Genomic DNA, 23136 nt, shown 5'->3' with positions numbered 1-23136 from the left:
TCCAAGCCACATATCATGTAGCAATTATTCCACTTCTAGTTTGCTGGGGACCATTTCAGTCCCTACCATTTACTCTTTGATGCCACTGTGAGCCTCTCCAAATGGCATTATGCCAAAAAGATTAAAGGTCCTGTAAACAAACTTTGACAATCAGCTTCTGAATATGAGACATGGGGTCCATTATGAAGACAACATATTTCCTGCCAAAGTCACAACAGTTCTTGTTATTTCATATGAGAGATTTATGTGTCATTTTTTTGGCTGTGTTCCTCTGACTGGTTTGGCGCATGCAAGGCCAAGTCGTAAAAAGGTGACGTCACGCATCCTTGTGCAGTAATCAGGATTCAGCTTCATTTGAATGAAAATGTGGAGACAGCTGAGACATTGTTTGCTTCTGTTATCAGGCCACTGTCAACAAAATGTTATCATGGGGTTTCTGAACACAACATTGACATGTCCTCTACTTCTTTCAAATCTCTCCTAAAAATGCAGTTTTTCAGAATCACTTTCTCGGTTATTCTTCCATTTTACTTTTACTTGTTTTTATTGTGTTTTAGTAATTAATACGTCCCTTGTAAAGGTGTAAATAACTAGTTTCATCAAGATGCAATATTATACCAGTTCTTTAGACAACAACACAATGTTTGCCAATATCACAATTCAGGGGCTGGTGATCGATATAAGATGATATCATGTGTCCATTCAAAACAAACAAAATACGTTACAGAAAAAGCTGTCGCCCCCTTTATTTTTTATATTTTGCTTTTGGCCTTAAAAGATAATAACAACACAAATACTTGTAAGCTAAATAACTGTAGTCAGTTAAGTTAGGTAAAGTTTACTGACTAAACTGACTCCACTAGCACACGTAAAATAGCACATGGGATATATTTGCCTTCAGGGTTTTCTGCCAGAAAGCCCTTTCTGGAGGAAATATTTTCATTAACCCAAGTTATGATCTTTTTTCCTAAAAATTAAGGGTTATCTGACTTAAAACCCTGAAATCAAAGTTTAAGTTAAGTTAAGTTTATTTCCTTTATTAATCCCCCTGAGGAGAAATTCAATGTTTTCACTCTTGCTTGTCAATTACACACAGGTCCGAAAGACACACACATGCACAAACAGGACCTATACATGCACAAATTGGAGAGATGTCAGAGTGAGGGGGCTGTCCTTGGTGAGGCACCCCGAGCGGTTGGGGGGGTTCAGTGCCTTGCTCAAGGGCACCTCGGCAGTGCCCAAGAGGTGAACTGGCACCTCTCCAGCCACCAGTCCATGCTCCACATTTTGGTCCGGATGGGGACTCGAACAGGCGACCCTCCGGTTCCCTATGTCCCTATGGACTACTGCCGCCAAACTTGACAAAAGTACCAAATTTGTATCAAATTTGGCTCAATAATAAAATTCAAGGTTTACAGACAAATCAGTTGTTTGTTGCTAGTTATCCATTACTTGCTTTAGCCCTTTTACATTGCATAAATTAGCCTAGCAGCGAATGGAGTTTTCCTCACAAATTACATGTATTATTTAAACCTTTTCCTATCCTACAGAACAGTAGGTTGATTTTTTTTCAGCTTAACATTGCTGAAACAGAGCAGCTAATGTTGCTGAGAAGTTAGCGGAGTGAGATGCCTGTCCAGGTTTGTCCTGTTTCCAGAGCATTTAATCGCATAACAGCATTGTTTACATGTGCTTTGTCTGTTGACAAGTATTTTCTCTGAAATCCAAAATACTTCCATGCTGCTGATTTATTCCAGAGTACATACCATTATCCTCATCGTCTTTTTCTTGGACAGAATTTCAAAATAAAAGCAAATTATTATCCTGAAGATTACTACGTGGACCAATGTTTTTACTTTGCATCGATGATACTGGATTATTGATCACTGAATTAATACATCAGTTGATTGTTGAATCGATACAGCTATCTATTTTATTATTATTATAGGTTGAACACATCCAGCAGTTACAGAGCAACATTATTTTTTATTGGGAGTCCTGTGTCTGGCCACCTGGTGACTGTATATTGCTCTTCTTTTAGCTCTGTTTTGGTCTCCACCTACTCCTGAGGGAAATATCTGGCCCTTTCACTGTTAAATGCCTACCCTGTGGTGCTGATAAACAGTGTACAGTGGGTTTTCAGAGCTTTTTCACTTTTTTATTTTTGCTTGTGGGGCGACTGTGGCTCAGAGGTAGAGCGGGTCGTCCACTAATCAGAAGATCGTCAGTTCAATCCCCAGCTCCTCCAGTCCACATGTCGAAGTATCCTTGGGTAAGGTACTGAACCTCAGCTTCTGATGGCTGTGTGTGTGTGTGTAAATGGTTACAGAGTAGTAGGTGGCACCATGTATGGTAGCCTCAGCCACCACTGTGTGACTGTGATTGTGTGTGTGAATGGGCAAATGTGACTTGTGGTGTAAAAAGTGCTTTGAGCGGTAGGAGAAGTAGAAAAGAGCTATACAAGTGCAGTCCATTTACATTCAAAAACCCCAAATCAATTAGAACGTTGGACAGCAGTGACATAAATAAGGCTCTAGTTCAGTCTATTTTAGTAAAAGCTGAAATCTTTTTCTGCATTTCGTGCGTCATTTCCTGTACTCATATTGGCAGCTGCAGAGCAATGTTTGAATGCCAATTAAATAACCTGTGGGGCATCCAATTACCCTTAAACAAACACAAGGCCAGACTGAAAAGTATGACCTCAGAAAAATGCTGTTCCTAATTCATAAGTGGCACCGCTCAAGTGGACTGGCACATAAAAGCTATTGAAAATTGCAATTTCAGTTTTACAGACTGTGAAAATGCCTCGTCTAGTCTGAGCAATGCGAAACACACAATGATCTTGGTGCCTGATTTATTTTTTCCTCTCCCTAACAAGAGCCCTGTACTAACAATGGTCCAAACAGTAAACATACATTTTAATCCAAATACCTTTCCCATACCCCAAACACAAAAACAAACTTGATTGTGATGCAAAGAACAAAATGTAATAATTACTGAACTACATCTAATTACAAAATATGAACTAGCTATCTGTAACTCATGGATGGGCCTTTTAATCTAAACTAATAAAGCATTCTGGTTACTTATTTATATGTGTTCAATGGACCTAAAGTGCATGTATTTGGTTTAACAATGGCTCACTGGATTCAGTTTAATGTGTGTTCAAAACGCATACATATTGTAGATCATACAACGCAATATCCTACCAGATTTTTTGGGGGGACCAAAACATACTGTCCATTATTTAAATGACCAATAACTGAAAGTTCTACGGCAATGAATAAGTTCTGTAATGGGGTTTAGTGTAACAGTGACAAGAACAATCTATAGACTCGTGAACATGTGTGTTTTTGGTTCTGAAGCACCATCTAAATGAATGTTTATTGATTTTCCAGCAGGGCTAACAAATGGAGAGAAATCAATGTTGCCTCTCAACAAGCGGACTCACCAAAGCAGGAGCATTGACCACAGAGAGGTTGTAGCCGTAAATGAAAGATGACCCCAGGGCACCGAAGAAGGCTGCGCTGAACAGACACGCTGTGACTGGTTGCTGAAGAGAGAGCACATATCACACATAGGTTCATACCAAGCATACAAACACGAACATGTTAGAGGCCTTGTCAATGGCAGTCACCTTGTTGTCAATAAATGTCAAGGTTGGAGTGAGGGGACTTCAGCAGAGGTCGTTTCATATCAGGCAAGGTATCTACTGTACAGTAGTGTACTGGGTTAGTCCCTTCAATTTACCCTTGAGTGTGTCATTGTTTAAATAACACGAGGCTATTTGACATAGGCTGAGCAAAGAAGGACCACTTTATTAAAAATGATAAAGGCAGCTGTCATACAGGGTCTGTCAGTGAAGTAAGAACTGAACTATGAATGCACAGTATGCTGCAGTTCTCACCAAAAATGTTATGCTAGTGAGGAGATACCAGCCCTGTCTCCTAGAAATTATATTTATATACAGCTAATTTAAAACAGCAAATACGTTTTGAGGGAAGCATAATTCGAGCTGCTCCATTTGCCAAAGAAATCATACTGGGATTATTTTGACCCATATTGCAATATGAGTCGGGATTGTAATTGGAATGATATTTTTTTGCATTTTTACTCATTGATAAAAAAAATACTGAATTACATCCAATTACAATTGCTGAGGTCTGTACCAAACAAGTATGTTCCCTGACATCTGGAATATGATTGGTACGCCGGAACATCTGTGTAACACCACAATGCTTATGCAAATTACATTTTCTATTTACATAATGAGGACATGTTGCTTACTAATGTATCTGGCAAGTCACAAAAATGTTGACACTGATTGTATCACCAAATGCTCACTGACATTTTCTACCAAAATCTTGCGATACGGAGACTACTACTAGCATTATGTTTTTATTACCTTATTTATTAACATTTAACCAAAATCACATTTTCCCCTAACCCTTAACCAAAGAGTATTTGTGTCCTAAACCTAAGACAGGAGTCTAGATGCAAACCCAAAGATCTGGCGTCAAGGTCCTACACTCTGTATGTGCCCCATCCTCACCCTGAAGCCTACACAGTACAGGACTGTAGTGTTTTGTTACCTGACAGAAACATTATCTCAGGACATAATTCAGGCAGCAGTTTAGTGGCATACAAACTTAATTTTTAGGAGACAGGGTTGGGAGACACAGAACTCATCATCTAGACAGAGTGAATAACATTGGCAAGACATATAGGTCTATTACTAGATTAAAAGGATTCTGTGAACAGTGCAGGTACAAAAATTAAGCGTGGCAAAGTAGCAGTAAATTAAAGCCCATAATACAGTAGAGTCATTCATTCATTTTTCTTAACCTGCTTATCCTATTCAGGTCCACAGGGGGGCTGGAGCCTATCCCAGCTGACATTGATTGAGAGGCGGGGTACACCCTGGACAGGTTGCAGGACACATAGAGACAGACAACTATTCATGCTCACATTCAATTTAGAATCACCAACTAACTAAGCAGCATGTTTTTGGACTGTGGGAGGAAGCTGGAGTACCCGGAGAAGGCCCACACTTGGGGAGAACATGCAAACATGCAGGCTCCGCACGCTCTCCCACCCTGGGTTTCGGGCCCCCTACCCTGGGTTCAAACTAGGAACCCTGTTGCCGTAAGGCTACAATGCTAACCACTGTACCACCCTGTCACCCTACAATAGAGGCAGACAGAAGGAAAACCACAATGGAGACTTTGCTACTCAGAGAACCTCCTTTCTAAGGGGGTAAAATTATTAAGTTTGTTCTATGAGTGACACAAGAGAAAAGGCCACAGTGTCATGCCATTTGGGAGAATGAACATGCTGAAGTTTCATGGAACTGTACCAATTAGCCTATTGGATATCCTCTGTGCAAAGCTCAGTATTAATATAATTGGTTTATACTCTGGACTCTGGGGAGCACCTACATGCAATATTTCCATTATATTTTCATGTGTCCAGTATATAGGTTGAAAGTTTGACAAAATTAAAGTTAGAAAGTCACCAGAAACACTGGGAGTCCTCCTCTAGGGACTATGACTATCCAAAATATTAAAATACCATAACAATATGGTCATTGTATTGTTCTATCATGCTATGGACCAAAGTGTTGGCCAGACTATCCCATTTTGGCCAATGCCACACCTCCGATTAACTACGGTAAGTAGCAAGACAAAAATAGTAAACCATTTGCTAAAACCAATGTGTGCAATATTATGTAACTGCAAAATGATTAGGGCTCACCTTTTTAAGTGGTAACATAGACTTATACTTAAAGTTGTTTTGAACTGATTTTCAACCAGAATTTAAATTGATGGTACATTTAAATTTTTTAAGCAAATATTCCTATAATCCTATTTTCTCTGAATTACTAGTTTTTTAGGGGATGGCAATGTCAGTCCATCACTCTGGGGAAGATTGAAATATACTTAAAGGTTTGCCATAAAAATTTTAGTACAGACATTTATGGCCCCCAGAGGATGTATTGCAATCACTTTGGTATTGCCCTGACTTTATCTCCAGCGCCACCATCAGGACAAAATAATTATTTTTCCACTTGAGTTTATGACAAACTACCTTAAAAACTGATAAAACTCCCATTAGCCTCGGCTGTACTTTGTGTTTTGTGCTTATTTGCTCATGTTATCATGCAAACATGCCAAATTAAGATGGTGAAACATTATACCCATTTAAAGGCGCTGCCAAAACGGTTACTGCACTCAAATTCAAAATACTGCTGCGAGTCGTGTCCGCCCCCCCTTCCCTACAGATTCGAGGTTGCTGGACAGCGGCATGCTGGAGACTGATCTGATTGCCCACGGGCGGCTGCCGTGGCAGGGCCGTGTCGCCGCGTCCGTGATCTTCAGTTTTCCATCAGACCATTCGAGCAAGTCCGGCTTCTCTGCTGCTAACGCTGCTGCCGGGATACAGCTGAGGAGGAGCTGGCTGCTAATGCTATGTACCGGGATACTGCTAACGCTGCTGCCGGGATACAGCTGAGGAGGAGCTGGCTGCTAATGCTATGTACCGGGACACTGCTAATGCTGCTGCCGGGATACAGTTGAGGAGGAGCTGGCTGCTAATGCTATGTACCGGGACACTGCTAATGCTGCTTGCTGTGCTGCTGTAGCTCAGTCGTAACTGTAACTGATGCTGAGACTCTACTGACTGCGTGACTGGTAGACGGCGGTGGGTGGCGCAACAGGCCAAAACACAAATTCAAAACATAAACATGATTTGTGGACTGTAAAAATGTTTTTTTAAATGCGAATATTCTGGCTGTACTATTGTTGTCGGTGAGATCAGTATGTTATATGAACATTATTCCTTAGTCTCCGTGACATATTAGGAGGATTTTACAACTATTTGCTTTAGATTTCTTACATATAGCTCCTTTAAACTTAGCATGTTGTCATTGTGTGCATGTTTGCACATCACAGAACCACTGCAGACTGTTAAACAGTGGAAGCTACTTATAGTGATCACAGTACAGTGATCAACCGCCCATTATGGATAGAAAAAAAATTGTGATACAATCATTCCCAAATGCAGGGATGTAAATGTAGACAGTGCAGGACTGTGCTATGTGCATAGTAGCATGTACTAGGGCCCATCATAATAGCATGCACGGGGGCCCACTGTAACTACCCTACGCCACCGCAAATGCTTTTTAAATAATTTCCCTATAGTAATCAAGAAGTCTTGTCATGTATGAAAAGACTTGGAGAATGTGGGAGAAAAAAAATCCAATCTTTACTCCCATGAAACTCTGCCTAATTCTTCTGCTTCCAGACGGCTACCCGAGGCTGAGGCTGGTGCTGCCTGCGCATTGAAATCATTACAGGAAAAGGAGTCATTTTCTTTCAATGAAAATCCTAGTCTCCTAGAAGGTTATTGCTGGTAGTCATGGAGCTAATGATGGAGACAGAAAACGAATGCACACGTGGAAAGCTCGTCTTGTTAAAGCCACCCCAGTCAAGTGAATGTAAAATAGTGATTAAAAACTAAAATAATGATTCATCATGCAATTTCACTAACAGCTTGAAAATATTATATTAATATCTTGGACAAAGTGGTGAGGTTGAATTTCAAAAGGGATTTATTACAACCGTAATAATACACTCTGAATCTGCTAGGTCCAGTCTAGGAGCAATACACACTCCACTGTGTCTTACACACTGTTAAGTGAAGAACAAAGAACTTTTGTATGCATAGCATTAACATATACCTTACACTGACAGGGCACGGGTCAGAGCAACAGCCTGGAGGCATAGCTACATGAACCAGCAAATGGAGATAACACAGCAGGGGTGAAGAATTAGAGTTGAAAGTAGAAGGGAAAGATGGTGTATTTGGAGCAAGGCTAAGGGGAGATGGTGACTACACCATGTGGGTAGTATGTGTAAATGAACTTCCCTCCATCTTGCTGGCACTCAGATCTCCCTGCACATCTCTCAGCTCAAATCTTTTTGCTGGCTTTATATGACTTTGTATTCCCACATTTTCATCAAAGAAATTATATATACAGTACAGGCCAAAAGTTTGGACACACCTTCTCATTCAATGCGTTTTCTTTATTTTCATGACTATTTACATTGTAGATTCTCACTGAAGGCATCAAAACTATGAATGAACACATGTGGAGTTATGTACTTAACAAAAAAAGGTGAAATAACTGAAAACATGTTTTATATTCTAGTTTCTTCAAAATAGCCACCCTTTGCTCTGATTACTGCTTTGCACACTCTTGGCATTCTCTCCATGAGCTTCAAGAGGTAGTCACCTGAAATGGTTTTCCAACAGTCTTGAAGGAGTTCCCAGAGGTGTTTAGCACTTGTTGGCCCCTTTGCCTTCACTCTGCGGTCCAGCTCACCCCAAACCATCTCGATTGGGTTCAGGTCCGGTGACTGTGGAGGCCAGGTCATCTGCCGCAGCACTCCATCACTCTCCTTCTTGGTCAAATAGCCCTTACACAGCCTGGAGGTGTGTTTGGGGTCACTGTCCTGTTGAAAAATAAATGATCGTCCAACTAAACGCAAACCGGATGGGATGGCATGTCGCTGCAGGATGCTGTGGTAGCCATGCTGGTTCAGTGTGCCTTCAATTTTGAATAAATCCCCAACAGTGTCACCAGCAAAAAACCCCCACACCATCACACCTCCTCCTCCATGCTTCACAGTGGGAACCAGGCATGTGGAATCCATCCGTTCACCTTTTCTGCGTCTCACAGAGACACGGCGGTTGGAACCAAAGATCTCAAATTTGGACTCATCAGACCAAAGCACAGATTTCCACTGGTCTAATGTCCATTCCTTGTGTTTCTTGGCCCAAACAAATCTCTTCTGCTTCTTGCCTCTCCTTAGCAGTGGTTTCCTAGCTGATTCGCGCAGTCTCCTCTTAACAGTTGTTCTAGAGATGGGTCTGCTGCTAGAACTCTGTGTGGCATTCATCTGGTCTCTGATCTGAGCTGCTGTTAACTTGCGCTTTCTGAGGCTGGTGACTCGGATGAACTTATCCTCAGAAGCAGAGGTGACTCTTGAGAGTCAAGAGTGTGCAAAGCAGTAATCAGAGCAAAGGGTGGCTATTTTGAAGAAACTAGAATATAAAACATGTTTTCAGTTATTTCACCTTTTTTTGTTAAGTACATAACTCCACATGTGTTCATTCATAGTTTTGATGCCTTCAGTGAGAATCTACAATGTAAATAGTCATGAAAATAAAGAAAACGCATTGAATGAAAAGGTGTGTCCAAACTTTTGGCCTGTACTGTATATTTACAGGTTACTTGCTTTTCATATACCTATCACCTCAGCTCAAGAGAGAGACCTGCCCTTCTCTCTCTACATATCTGTCTCAAACTCAGATCAAACAGTAAAACTAGGCAGTTCTGATCAAATATAAACCAAGATTCTGTGACTGTATTGCCTATTTCTTGCCTCAAATGTCTTAAGAAGATATTTTAGTGCACTGTTTGGCTGTACTTAAAGATTGTTTGTTGCCATTTTCTTTCATTCATCTTCTAACCGCTTCATCCTCTTGAGGGTTGCGGGGGGGCTGGAGCCTATCCCAGCTGACATCGGGCGAGAGGACAGGTCGCCAGACTATCGCAGGGCTGACACATAGAGACAAACAACCATTCACGCTCAATTTAGAGTTATCAATTAACCTAGTCCCCAATCTGCATGTCTTTGGACTGTGGGAGGAAGCCAGAGTGCCCAGAGAGAACCCACACTGACACAGGGAGAACATGCAAACTCCGCACAGAAGGGCTCCCACGCCCGGGATCGAACCGGAAACCCTCTTGCTGTGAGGCGAGAGTGCTAACCACCACACTACCGTGCCGCCTGCCATTTTGTTTCATTTGGAAAAATGTCCAAACTCACATTATGTCACCCACCAGCAGGAGCGTTTCTTGGTCTGGTGCGGTGCAGTGCATTCTGGTAGTTGAAACTTTTCTACCTCTTGAGCAAAAGCAAAAGCCACAGCCCTTTTCTTCTGTTGTCTCTGGTCTTATAACACCAATGTCAAAAGTATGTGTGTCTTCTGACTGCACAGACAGCCTAGCTTTAGAAAAAGACCATGTTTAGCGGTGAAATACTTTTTTGAAGATTAGAGCTCAGAATGATGAGCACATGATGTTATCTGCTAAAATGAAGTGAAGCAGAGCAAAAGAAGGTCACATTCATTCAAAGTATCTCCCTGTCCACCTATTCAGATTTGTGATCGGATGATACTGCAGTTATCAGCGAAAAGTAGTTAAACTTAATGTGTTAAAGAAATCAATTTGGCACTTACGGCTATAAGCAGGATCTGTACAGGGGTTTAGCACATGGCATATGCTGTGTAACCTTTAAATATAATCTGATCTGTTAAATGACCTACTGAAAAGTAAAAGGAAGCATCTGAGTGACAGGACTGAACATGAAGACGGAAAAACGTGATTACCGTCAGTTATTTTAGCAGGATGTCTGTATTTGTCTCTAACAGTGAGTAAACTTGGAGGCAACCCACTAACAACTGGTGTTGAGAGAGCAATAGTGCGTAGGAGGTGTGTTAAATCAGTGCTGTTTCTGCCCATATATCTTCATTCCATTAGACAAGGTAATGGCTCACTGATAATAGTATGCTTGCATTATGCCCTTGTGATGTGTGTCCCTGTTGAGCTCTGCCTCAGTAGAGTGCTCCTTTTCCATCTGCATATGTTACCACTTAAATAGGCATATGCAACAGCATCTCCCCCACCACACTTGTTTTGTATAACAAGATGTCTTTAAGTGTGATCTTACAGAATTTGAAAACAACATGAAAGTGTGCATCAGGAAGTTCGAGCATCGTCAAGACTGGACTTGGAAGGGCTTGGAAATAAACTCATTACAACATTTGCTATGCAGGACCCAGCTCTTCAACATCAACATCACAGTGCCACTTCTAAAGCACATCAAGCATCATTCATACCTCTCCAGCCTTTTGAGGGTCACATGGTAAAACAAACAATGTTGATGTGGAAATCTGTACACAATGATTGCTAAACCAAGCACAAAGATTATTGAGCACTCATCTGTGCAACAACTGTAGAGGCTGCACATAATAATAACTGGTCAGTCAGTGCTGACTTTAAATTAGACTCTATACAATTAATTTTAATTATTCATGCACAAAAGAGTTGCCACAACACTCCTCTCTCTAAAATGCTGACATATACTTATTATGTATATACTATATTATATCCCATATGGGGTTGTCTGTACACTGTTTCTTAAGTTATCAATGCACAACTTAATTCTCATGTACAGTTCTCAATTTTTGTGCTTGCAACAAAGACACATTCACAAACAAGGACAAAGTGATATCAAAATAGAGTTTTTTTCTCCCCTAAAGTTTATTTATCCCTGCACATGGACTGCTCAACCAGTGTGCTCATCCAAGAGCTCAGTTTAGCAATCGCTATGCAATCCCTGCACATGTGCATGGATTTCCACATGATTATTTTTCCTCTACCATGTGACCCTTGGGGAGGGCTGCGTACCAGTCAAGAGGTTTTAGGAAAGGAGAAGTCGCTTTATTAACTTGGAAGCTACCGAGAAAGGATGGAATATTAGCTTTAGCATGTTTATTTAAACAAGTGGTGCCAAATGGATGAGACACGCAGTTCATCCCTCATAAGATTAGAGTCATTGCCTGTGGTCAGGTCACTATGCCAACGATAAATGGCTTAATACTGCTTGAACAACTTATGTATGTTTTCAAGTTAATGAAGAGACAAAATGAAATGTTAATGTTAAATTCCAAAAACACAGTAAACAACAATATAGTGATTAAAATGATAGTCACTATTATAACAATAAGATAGATAAGATACAATACGATACGATACGATACCATGCGATGCGACGAGACGAGACGAGATACGATACGATAATAAAGAAACATATAGTGATTAAAATGATACTATCATACCAATTAGAGAAGATACGATAAGATAAGATAATGAATAAACATATAGTGTTTAAAATGATACCCACTATTATAACAATAAGATAAAATACGATAAGATACAATACGATAAGATAATGCATAAATTTGTCTTCAATACTTAACATTAAATGGCTTAATATTTTAATTTAATTTACATCCAATTAGTTGATAAAATCCAAGCTAAATAAATGTGTTTCACTGTCCCTTTTTTTCTGCTGTCTATCTTTATTTCTTGGTCCTTGTTCATGCTTAATGTTTTATTTTTATTCCAGCTTTAACCCTTTGGATGTGCTCATAACATTTTCTGTATAATACTTCTCATTCTCCTATGACGGCATGTTTAAGTATGTCCAGGAGGCTTGGGGTGTCTGCTGTGGCCAGCTGAAGAGACACAGTATGAAGATAAGGTCCCCTAAACGTTATATATGCTATACATCATATGAGAACCCCATCTAGGCATTTAATCCACTACACTCCTGCTGAGGAGGCAGGCAGGTATGAGCATGAATATAAACCTCTTTGATAAAAGCTTAAATTTCGGTATTAATGATGCTCCTCAGGTTGAAGGAAAATATCCCTTTGTCAATATAACTATACATTACATACAACTAAGAAAGCAAAATACAAAATAACAATGCACGTACTGAGTACCACCTACACCATCAATAATAGTTATGTGATGTTGCTGAGTTGGCTCAACAGTGTGGTGAACAAGCAGGGGCAGTAACTGAACAGATGAAGCTGTATAGAAATATCTCCACGGGGCCTTGCTCAGTTGGCAAACCTCAAACCAGGATTGCACTTTGAAAGATTATAAACTAACTGTGTTATCTTAGGAAGAGCGGTTTATTGCTGAGTAAGTGGCTGTCTAAAAAACTGGCATTGACCGAGCAGCTAGATCAAAGCTGTAACACCAATGTTTGCATAGCCACTAGCAGTGAGGGAATGGGATCAAGTGAGTGGTGTGCAGTATTTAGTTTATTTCAGAGTAGTAACAAAACTTTCAATGTGGACACAAAAAATAATTCTACATACTAAATATCATGTTTTAAGATAACCAGGGCAGAATCTTTTCTCTTTAATTTCATGTTATGAAATATCAGTCAATCATCTTTAAAAATGTGTCAAATGTGATCAGTTTATTACATTATTAGTACCACTTATTCCTCCTAACTTAAATCAAATATTGATGTCACTTGAGCACAGTGGGCAGTGGAGAGGGCCCCTGTTTCAGCAGCAGGTCAATACAGCGGCTTACAAGGGCAAACATGCTACGACGGCCCACAGGTTTTAGATTAGGAGAAACGTGGTGCAGCTGCAGAAAAAAATTTGAAAATCCCAAACAACTTGTAGGAAAACTGGCTTCAAATGGAGAAACATGCTGCAGAAAGTCAAAATAAATACATTAACAGCAAACACGCTGCAAATACAGGGATGATGCAAAAAAAACAAATGCAACAATAAAACGCTGCATATCCAGTCAACACAACAGACGTTCTCCAAGCCACTAAGAAGAATAACTCCATGTTCAACCCGAGAGAGAGCAGTGGCTAGTGAGCTAGCTAGTGAAAAAGTTGTCTACTTCCAATTGAAACAGGCAAAAGTGAACCCAAGGCATTACTCTTACAATAACGACCTAAAAAATATTTATTAGTAGCCTACTGTATCATCACAAGTGGCTAAATTAATTATGGAGTAGCCTTATAACGTTAATGTCTGCAAAGCAATGATAATCCCGAAGAACAAGTTCTATGTATTTTGTTCATCCCCTCTTTTAAAACTTTGAAGTGATTAACTGAATTGAAAAATGATTGACAGTTGGCTCTGGCAGCATATTGGTGAAATGAGTTTTTGATTGACAGAGATTATAAGCCTCTGATTGGCCAAATTAAAAACTGTTACCACACCCCCTCAAAGTCTCCTGTCTGCAGAGACACATACTTGCATCTTCCTGTTGCATTTGTTTTGGGGTTTGTGTGTCTTTAATTACGGATGCATGATATTGGATTTTTTAGCCGATATCTGATATGCCGATACATAACAGCAAATTTGTCTGATAACTGATAGCGTTATCAATATATCCACTTTTGTTCCCACCTAATTTTAGTGATCAAGGTTCTTCTTATTTTTGAGTCTGCATTGTTTGTGTATTTGCAGCATGCTTGCTGTAAACATATTCTTTCTGGCTTTCTGCTGAATGCTTTTTCATTACAGCACATTCCCCTTGGTGTATTTGTTTTGGATTTTTGGATGTGTTTTTTTTTTTTTTTTATTGGCATTTTTTCTGAAGCTGCAAAAAACATGTCTCTGAATGGAAATGTGTTGGGCCGTTGACTCATCAGCCACTATAGCAAAAAGCCTCACAAGGTCGCAGAAGGATTTTGGATAACTGCACCAAAATGTGTGCCAATATGTTCATGACATAGGTCATGTACATATTTACTGTGTACAGTGCAGTTTGCTCACAAATACATCCTGTCCATACCTGCAATGACGGGTTTCTTTATGACATAACAGGCAAATCACAATGGCATGTGAAACAACCTTGACCTACATTGTACCATCAGGACAGAATTGTCAATCTGCCCAACCACTCAAACCACAAAAGATGTCATCATTTTACAGAGGTGAAGTCATACATGCTACTGTGTATTCAATGAGTTAATGACACTAACCTTTTCAGAGTTATTCCTAGAGTTGCTTATCTTTTTGTCAGCCGGGTGGTCCTTTAGTGTCTTGTCCATCTCAGCGTTTCAGCAACCTAAAATGAGAAGGTCGCAACAGATTGGACATCTAACTCATGCAGAAAACCCATAGGAAGAAGGGGCATGTTTCACAACATAGCTTCATGTCACTTTCAGAGTGGAAGTGGAGTTTATTATAGAAACCACTGAGTGAAATATCTGCTGAAAAGGAAATGACAGTGCGTCAGTGTGCTGATGTGCACACACAGTCTCACATACATTGGGACATTACAATAAGAACACACAAGATTATAGATCAGAGCTTGGTCACAAGTTTAGGATTTACCCATAAGACAAATGCAGCAAAGTCAACAACAGGCAAAAAACTTATACTCCAGCAGAGCCTTGACTACAGGTTTGTACCCAGTATTTCAACAACATAAAAATGAGCATGGACTTCACTACATCACACTACAGAATCCCACAGTGATGGCCATATGCAATAAATAGCAAATTAAAAGCCTGAGTCTGCCACCTGGTGGATAAAAGAACAGCAACACAAAGAAATACTGGACAGACATCACTATAAAAAAACACAGAAATTGAAATCTGAAGGTCTACAAATCAGTTTAATGTACCTTTGGCATATTTTTTATTAAACAAAGTTGGTGCGAGCCATTGGACTGTGGAGTGTATTTCAAACTAGAAGTGTTTCCTGCCCTTTGTGGGGAAAAAACATACATTTCAAGGCTTCTACCTTCTAAACAAAAAAAAATCAAAGCATTTTTCACATAACTGATAGGAGTCAGTGTGACCTGTAGTACTGCTTATTTACTCTCCTCCTGCACAGCTATTAACATTTAATAGCATTCGGTCTGCTGCCAGAATGTAAATGAGTCCCTGATTGGGTGACTAGAATGAAAACCAACAGGACTCTGTGTCTTGAGGAGCAGGATTAAAAGCCAAGGCTGTGGAGTGAATACATAAAATGACAGAAGACCCATGACAGCTTAAATGGTCTCACTATAACCTTCCCTTACTGTGGCTATTTTAATAAACCCCTGCTTTGGTTTTGAGTCAGTAACTCCCATTACTAATCTGGACGCTGAAGTTATTAAAGTATTAAGTGTAATTTATTTCAATGCCAGTTCAAACTGGACCGTTGCTATTCTGGCTTTTACAGTTTTTTTTGCAGCCCAAATGACCGAAAACCTTAACCACAGACAGTATAATAAAGATGGATGACACGACAGCTCCCCAAAACTGAGGCCAAGATCTTGATCGCCACCCGCCAGCTGGCTGCAGTATATGTCATAAATCCCGCCCTCTCTAGGTTAGCGGACAGAACTTACGCCTAAAGTAACAGATCAAGGTTCATGTCAAATTATTATTGTTATTTCAGGTAGTTCTTATCACACTGCTGTGTTCAGGTGTTTATTTTTCTGATAAGTTTGCTTTTAATTTTTCATTTGTTGCTGAATGGGGTTTGACATCATGCTTGACCATGGCTGACAGCTTTTTGCACCAATTGACCTATGGCTAAGCCACGCCCCCTCCACTCACTCGGACAAACTATCAACATTCAGTGACCGGGCGCTATGGCAGGGGTCACAGTACACAGCATACAGTACATAACGATCAGATGTCATTGAGTGGTAACCAAAAGGGCCTAAACTACACATTGGAGGGATATACCAATCATTTTATTGTTGAGAAGGTCGATGAAAAGCTTAAATTACAAGCCAAAATTTACAGGTCACAGTGTACGCTTGTGAACCGCATCTCTTTGCCGTCGCCATCAAAGACAACAAGTTAAAGTGCCACTGAAGTTAAGGTTTTTGGCTCAGAATATGAGAAAAGGAGACCGGCCTTTTTACCATCTTTACCACGAGTGTCTCTCCGTTAGTTTGGTGCTACAGAATTTACACTGAATCATTCAGCATAACGTTTGCCAACCTTGGTGTACGATCACCAAAGTACAAAACTAGAACAAAATAGGTTAATGAACTCCCAGCAAACAAGGTGACATGATGAACAACGCAGCTAGGAGCTAACGTTAAGCTAACTTTAGCTAACGTTAAAGATAACTTCATATTTTTTTCCAGCAAAGTGACAATATGTTGCCTCAAACATAATGATGACTTACCTTAAAACAGATGTAGACATCATTGTTAATCTTATTCACGTTGAGTTGATGTTGCGGTCTAACGTTACCACACAACTTTATCCAAAAGAGACACTTTTCTCGGTTGAGATGTGGTTTAGGAAAGGGTAAAAAATACATCTTGTCGCCCAGCCTCTCAGGATACCTTGTGTCGGAGTTGCATGTAAACCATGCACACCGTTTGACCATTTTTAAACTTCAAACCTCCGAAAAAGCTCATAAAACCAAACAAAACTGACTTTCTGTAATGCATTTCAATGAACGGCCTGGCAGAGAATGACCAAGTATATGTTATACGCACTGTGATTGGCTCATCACGTTTGAGGGCGGGGCTTAGCCATAGGTCAATTGGTATGCTCAGGATCAGTACTGATGTTCATAACTGGTTAGACGGGTGTTTAGGCGGGAACTCAATTCCACGGAGATAAGGCTCGTTCGAGATGAACTGCGCCTCGCCTGGAGAGCAGACGAGAGCAGGCGGCCGCAGCGGGGGGCGGTGACAAAAAGCCGCGGTGAAGTCGGACAGTTTCTAGCAGCCTTCAGTCCATACAGGAAGTCACAGACACACTTACATCCTGTCTGGAATGATGTCAGTTCATTAAAAAAGTGATCAGACCCATATATCAGTTTGTTTTCAGTCTCCAGTTGTTTTAATTATGATGGATTAATTTATTAAAATAAACCTTCAAATCAGACAAATACAATCTTAATCTCTAACAAAAATGAATAGTTTATCTAAAACGTCATATTGTTGAGTCAACATCTAAACCAATCAGCTGTTAGATCAGGTGAGAGCCAGGCGGTGCAGTAGGTGGAGAGCAACTGCGGCCGCCTTGCTCTCGCGGTTTTATCGCCGTCCAATTTTGTAATACGTCAGAGCAAGTCAGGATGAAGTCGGATACAAAACTAACCGGCATGCCCCAAATTGAATATACTGTACCTGTATTCAACAGTTAAATCCCTAAAATGTAACTACTTTATGAGGCATTTTATGAGACAAAATGCACCATTGGCCTGAGAATTTTGTTCTGCATGAAAGTGAATTCAACCTACTGTAGAGTGGATGTAAAGTGCAGCTGTATTTGCAATCACTAGCAGAAAAAAGTTAATTCAAGTGCATCAGGAGAGTAAGCAAGCTTGCTGTTTGTCTAACATCCAGAGGAAATCAGATTTGGTTGGTTATCAGGGACTGTGGGTATTGACTTTAGGGTACCTCCCTCTCATTTCCAAGCATGAACCTGATGTCACCTCAAAGGATTCAGAGTCCCTGAACTTGCATAGGCAATACAAAGTGGCCTGTTCACTCTGCCACTCTGAGGCTGGAACACAGTAACTGTATTGAATCTAATTAAATTCTCACAATAGAGGCTGTTTCCAAGGCTTTCATGGGTTGATGTCAACAAGTTAGTGATTAATAATTTCCTTTGTCTGTGCAGATGATTATTTGTTCTCCTGTCTTCTCTTTTTTTTTTTAATCTTTCCAGCTGTTTGCTGAAATGCTTGGTAATGTTGAGCTGCCAAAGGACATGTCCAACCTCGATTAAGCAGCAAACAAGGGGGAAAAAAAATCGATGTAATGAAGCATTCGAGCATGACGACAGTGAGTGTAAGACTCTGTGGACTGTAACTCTCAAATACTGCAGTGCTGTAGGTGCAACTGCATAAGAAAATCAGCAGTTATTGTTTAATTCCAGACTATAAAATAAACGCAATAATGAATTGGCCACAAATGGCTATGTGCTTATTATTTAACTTAAAATAAGAGCATATGACTCTATCCTAATGCATCTAATTTTATGCACAATGTAACTGTCTGCCCTGCCCAGCCCAGCCCTGTTCTTGTATTACATATGCCCAATTTATATCTCCATGGCTCACAGGCATGAACTAAGGAGGTATAAATTGGACAATAGGCCCTATAGTCAACTTTTAGTCAACTTATTACTACAACAAAAAAATCCCACTTAATACTACTAAAAAGGTTTTCCTCTGGCTAAAATGTAATGCATAGTAGGCTATGCCTTCGCATTGCACCTGTCATATTTCTGGTCTCATCCTCTTCCTCATCACGACTGGGGTTAGTCTGTCCCTCAGCTTCATTGTCCTTGGGACTGGGAGCACCACCTACCGTTAATTGCATGCATCCACAGGAAAAAAGCAAGCACATATTTTCTTTTAGTACAGGTTTAAATTATAATGACTTATTGCAATACCTAGTAGGCTAGCTGACCTCTTGAACTGGACACCTTGAAGAAATACGCAATTTGCCAAAGCCAACCTTGCACATTACACGCTCACGAACGTTAGCTAACATTAATACACCTGCTATAATGGCATATTATATAATGGAATATTTCACGCCACAACCCATGATTTACATGTAAACTAAAAGGTCACACCACCACTGGAACTCAACAGACTAACAACTGTCAACACTCTCAACCTCATATTCAGGTCTATTAGTGCAAGAACGAACTGGACAACAACTAAATCCAAGTTATTACTACTGTCTGATGCTGTTGGATAATCAGCAGCAATATGGGCTAATATTCTGTGTATAATCAGCTGAGAAGTGCACAAAATGTAACTGTCAGTGCATAACTCACACTCTTTAATTATGTATGTGAAGAAGCTAAGGCTGAGTGATATGGTTGAAATCATTATATTTTCTAACATTGTTATAGATCGTGACATTGCAAACGTAGACAAAATGATACATACAGTAAAATGATGAACCTGTGAAAACAAAGTGGTGCACTGTGCTCCACTACAATAAACTGCATGAGATCAAAGTCATGTATTGCATAATTAATTTGGACAGTGAAGACTTAGATAAGATAATAAGACAACGTATGGCGCAATATATTTAAGCTGACAGTCAATAAATGATCTAACATCACACCAGCCCTACAACAAACCTCAAATTCATAAAATGGTAAATATTACATCATGTGCAGCAGAAGACTGTAGGTATTGATTATGATAATTAATGTTTTATGTAAAGACATACTGTAATTATGCACGGTTTGTTCAACATAATGCTACATTAACTAACACAACAAATATGTTAATAAAAAGGTAAGCTGTTAGAAGTAGTGTTACAACCAGTTACTTACAAGAGCCTTTAATTACAAGAGACCACTATGTAACAGAAATCTACACACACATCCCCCATGTATAAGAAAATAACAGTCTAAACTCCTACACTTCTGTGGGTAGCATCAGAGAAGATAGTGTGGTCTGATACCAACAGAACATGACACTGAGGATAACTGTACAAATAAGTGCGTATCCATATTTTTCACCAGACTCAGTGAGAAGTATTACTATGAACATGCTTACCTTAGCGCAGGCTGTGTATCCAATGCCTACAGAAAGACCAATGGCCCAACATTACCTAGACATGCAGTCATAATGACACTGAATGATTAACTTTGATGAGTCCCCCCTCCCTTTGCTTCACTTTACCTGACTTTCTAATGTCATTCTCAGGTCAGCTACTCTGCAGGGGAAGAGAAACATTAACTACACATCTGTGTGATGAGACAGTATTGCTCCACTGAGGAAAAACAAGGCATTGCTTACACAGGAGGCACTTGAGCTGTCCTCAGCATAACCGGCCCTGACAGTTGGTACGATACAGTATGGTAGCTACAACAATTATATCTATAAGTTAGCCATGATAATATTGTTGTGAGTATGAATAGTACTTGCACATCTTTTTAGTGTGTGTGTGTGTGGTTTGTTTACACAATGTGACGGAGTTCCATATTCAACGATCCGGTGTGGACAGAGAGCATCTGATGCAAAATGTCATTGCCCTCCCTTGCTGTTGTGACACAAATCAAAATTAGGAGAGCCTTAACTAGGACCTCTCTTCCAATGGGAACTTTCCAAATCCGGACAGCCTGACAGACTCAACACCACGGGATCTAGACTTCAGCTATTCACACCAGCACATTTTGCTCCATTCTCCAGAAGAAGCCATCCCAGAGAGCAAGCAAGTTTTTTTTTAAATCTTCACAAATGCAGCTTTGCATGCTCAACATGTGGACACTGCTGCTGACTATTACAAAAATCTGATTCGAACTCTTCTAACCGAAACAAACATTTGTTTCGGAGGTGACACAATTAACCCAGTTTCCCCTTTCAATTATAGGGGCCTTGCATGATAATCAAGTGTATTCAATAATATTTCTCAAAAGTGAAATGGCAAAAAATTGTTTAGCAACGCTGAATCATCTTCTTCTCTTTGCAAGTAAACTCTGCAGTCAGATATGGATTAAGGGTTTTTATCAGTAAGCAACAGTAAATAAATCCAGGCACTTACCATGTATAGTGTTTAGATACATTATGCCTCTGAGCTGAAGATGAAATTCTTGAATCACTGGTGTACAGATTCCATGTTGGACGAGAACGTCTGTTTCTCCTACCATAAGAACCATAGCAACAATGGAGAGTACCCTTAATACCAGCTTAATCATGCTCCATTGTCCCTCAGCATTCCTTGCAGCATTCCCCTGCCACCACCCTCCCCTCTGAACACAACTGGCCAGGCTCCAGAAAAGACGTCAGCAGACCAGACAGTATCTAGATCACAGTAACAACCAGCTTATCCCATAGAAACATGCAGCATTGATTAATAACTTCCTGATAAATGGAGCGACAATGGCAGTCCGGACGAAGAAGAAGAGAAAGTTTCTGTTACTGGTGAAGCTATTGCAGACAGCTTGTCACATAAAAGCAGCACCAGAGCTTCAATCCTCCAAAAAACCCTCTCCTGAGGCATTTTTTCACTGATCAATGGCTGCTTTATTCTCCCTTGGCTTCACATTGGTCATGTTGTTGAAACTACTGGCTGGGAGCTTTCTATATTACCAACAAGTGAGCCACATTTTCTGCCATGTGGAAACTGCACGAAAGAGCACCTCCAGTATCATAAACCAAAGCAAAAAACATGACGTAGTTTACGTTAGATAGCTGCAGCAGCACAGGGCTGGAGGATTGAGCAACTCCGAGTGTGTGTGGTTTGGGTCGGGGACCATGGGAAAAAGATATGGCCAAGTAATGAAACTCAGGCTTGTAAGCGGAACACTCCCTGTGGGACATCTCTTCTCAGCCTCGGAGTCTAGGCAACTGATGTATTAGGTTTCCCAGGGGTTGGAGAGACCTGTCGGTAAGAAAAGACAGCGGCGATACTACAATCTTGAGAGGCCACAGGCAGAGGACCATCGAGGCCCCTCAGCACCCCCTGGTGTCATTTGTCCACATTCTTGTTTTTATGCTTCTATGCCAACAATAGCACAGTCGGAGACATTATGTTTTCAGGTTGTCCATCCATACGTGTGTATCGTCTCTTGTAAACAAGATATCTCAAGAATGCCTTGAGAGAAATGAAGTTCAGCGTAAGCTCAATCAGGAAGACGTTATCTGCACTCATCCATTTACATTTCTCTCATCCCACTCTCACTACTTCCTCTATTCAGCTGACTATGGATGTTATCCAATCAAACTTTGCCATGATCACTATCAGCCAATCAGGATGCCACTGCAAAATTTTAAATCTGCTCTCTCTTCTGCTGCTGTCAGCCATCATTTTAGGCAGAATTGTTGCGCCCTCCTCCACCCTGTTCCCCTCTAGCAATCGTGTCCAGAGTCCAGGACAAGCTCAACAAAGGATCATTCCTCTACTCATCAGCATCTTCTCTACATCCTCTTCTCATCTCCTCTTCACCACCTCTACCAACACCATCAGCATCAGCATCTAGACCCCAGGGGGTTCCCTATTCGACTATGGATTCATCACCCTCCTTAAATCATCCCATCTCGATGGGGTCTAATCGCCAAAGACTTTCCACATTTTTATTCATATGTTCATGTTAATAAATATTCTTTTACCATAAAAACAAGTCTCTCCCTATTGCATTTCCTCAAATTTGGCACACACATCTACTTGGACTCAACAGTGAACTGACTAGATTTGGTAGTCATAGGTCAAAGATCAGAGCCACTGTGACTTTGTGTCTGTCTCATTCTTGGGTAACTTGATATCTCAAGAAGGCCTTGAAGGAATTTCCTCAAATCTGGCACAAACATCCACGTGGAATCAAAAATTAACTGATTCAAATTTGGTTGCTGAAGGTCAGAGATCAAGGTCACTGTGACCTCACAAATCATGGTTTTGGCCATAACTCAAAAGACCAAGCGAAGTCCACACACTTTAGCTCCCTTTAGGTGAGCGACATGATTGTATCTATGTTTTCAAAGACATGGATGTTAACTGTACCTGCAACTTCACAGGGT

At 40.4% G+C, this 23136-nt stretch overlaps 1 protein-coding gene across 5 annotated transcripts in view; it reads right to left on the bottom strand.

The window, feature by feature from the left end:
• slc2a9l2 (solute carrier family 2 member 9, like 2) overlaps positions 1–23136 on the bottom strand; it is a 171297-nt gene that overhangs the window by 146938 nt on the left and 1223 nt on the right. The window contains exons 1-4 of one of the 5 annotated variants that reach the window (XM_049574625.1): positions 20176–20201; positions 18868–18957; positions 14661–14746; positions 3452–3553 (exon numbers count right to left, since the gene is read on the bottom strand). In XM_049574625.1, the coding sequence (XP_049430582.1) occupies positions 3452–3553; positions 14661–14729 (171 nt within the window). In that variant the 5' untranslated portion in view covers positions 14730–14746; positions 18868–18957; positions 20176–20201. Of the gene's footprint in view, positions 1–3451; positions 3554–14660; positions 14747–16815; positions 16844–18867; positions 18958–20175; positions 20214–21163; positions 21460–23136 lie in introns of those variants that run through there. The other 4 variants (XM_049574598.1, XM_049574607.1, XM_049574617.1 and 1 more) reach the window with 4 other exon arrangements.

This window comes from Epinephelus fuscoguttatus, linkage group LG1, assembly GCF_011397635.1.
Source record: "Epinephelus fuscoguttatus linkage group LG1, E.fuscoguttatus.final_Chr_v1".
NCBI classification, from domain to species: domain Eukaryota; kingdom Metazoa; phylum Chordata; class Actinopteri; order Perciformes; family Serranidae; genus Epinephelus; species Epinephelus fuscoguttatus.
The sequence above is the reverse complement of the archived record's forward strand: the minus strand, read 5'-3'. Positions and strand labels throughout refer to the sequence as shown.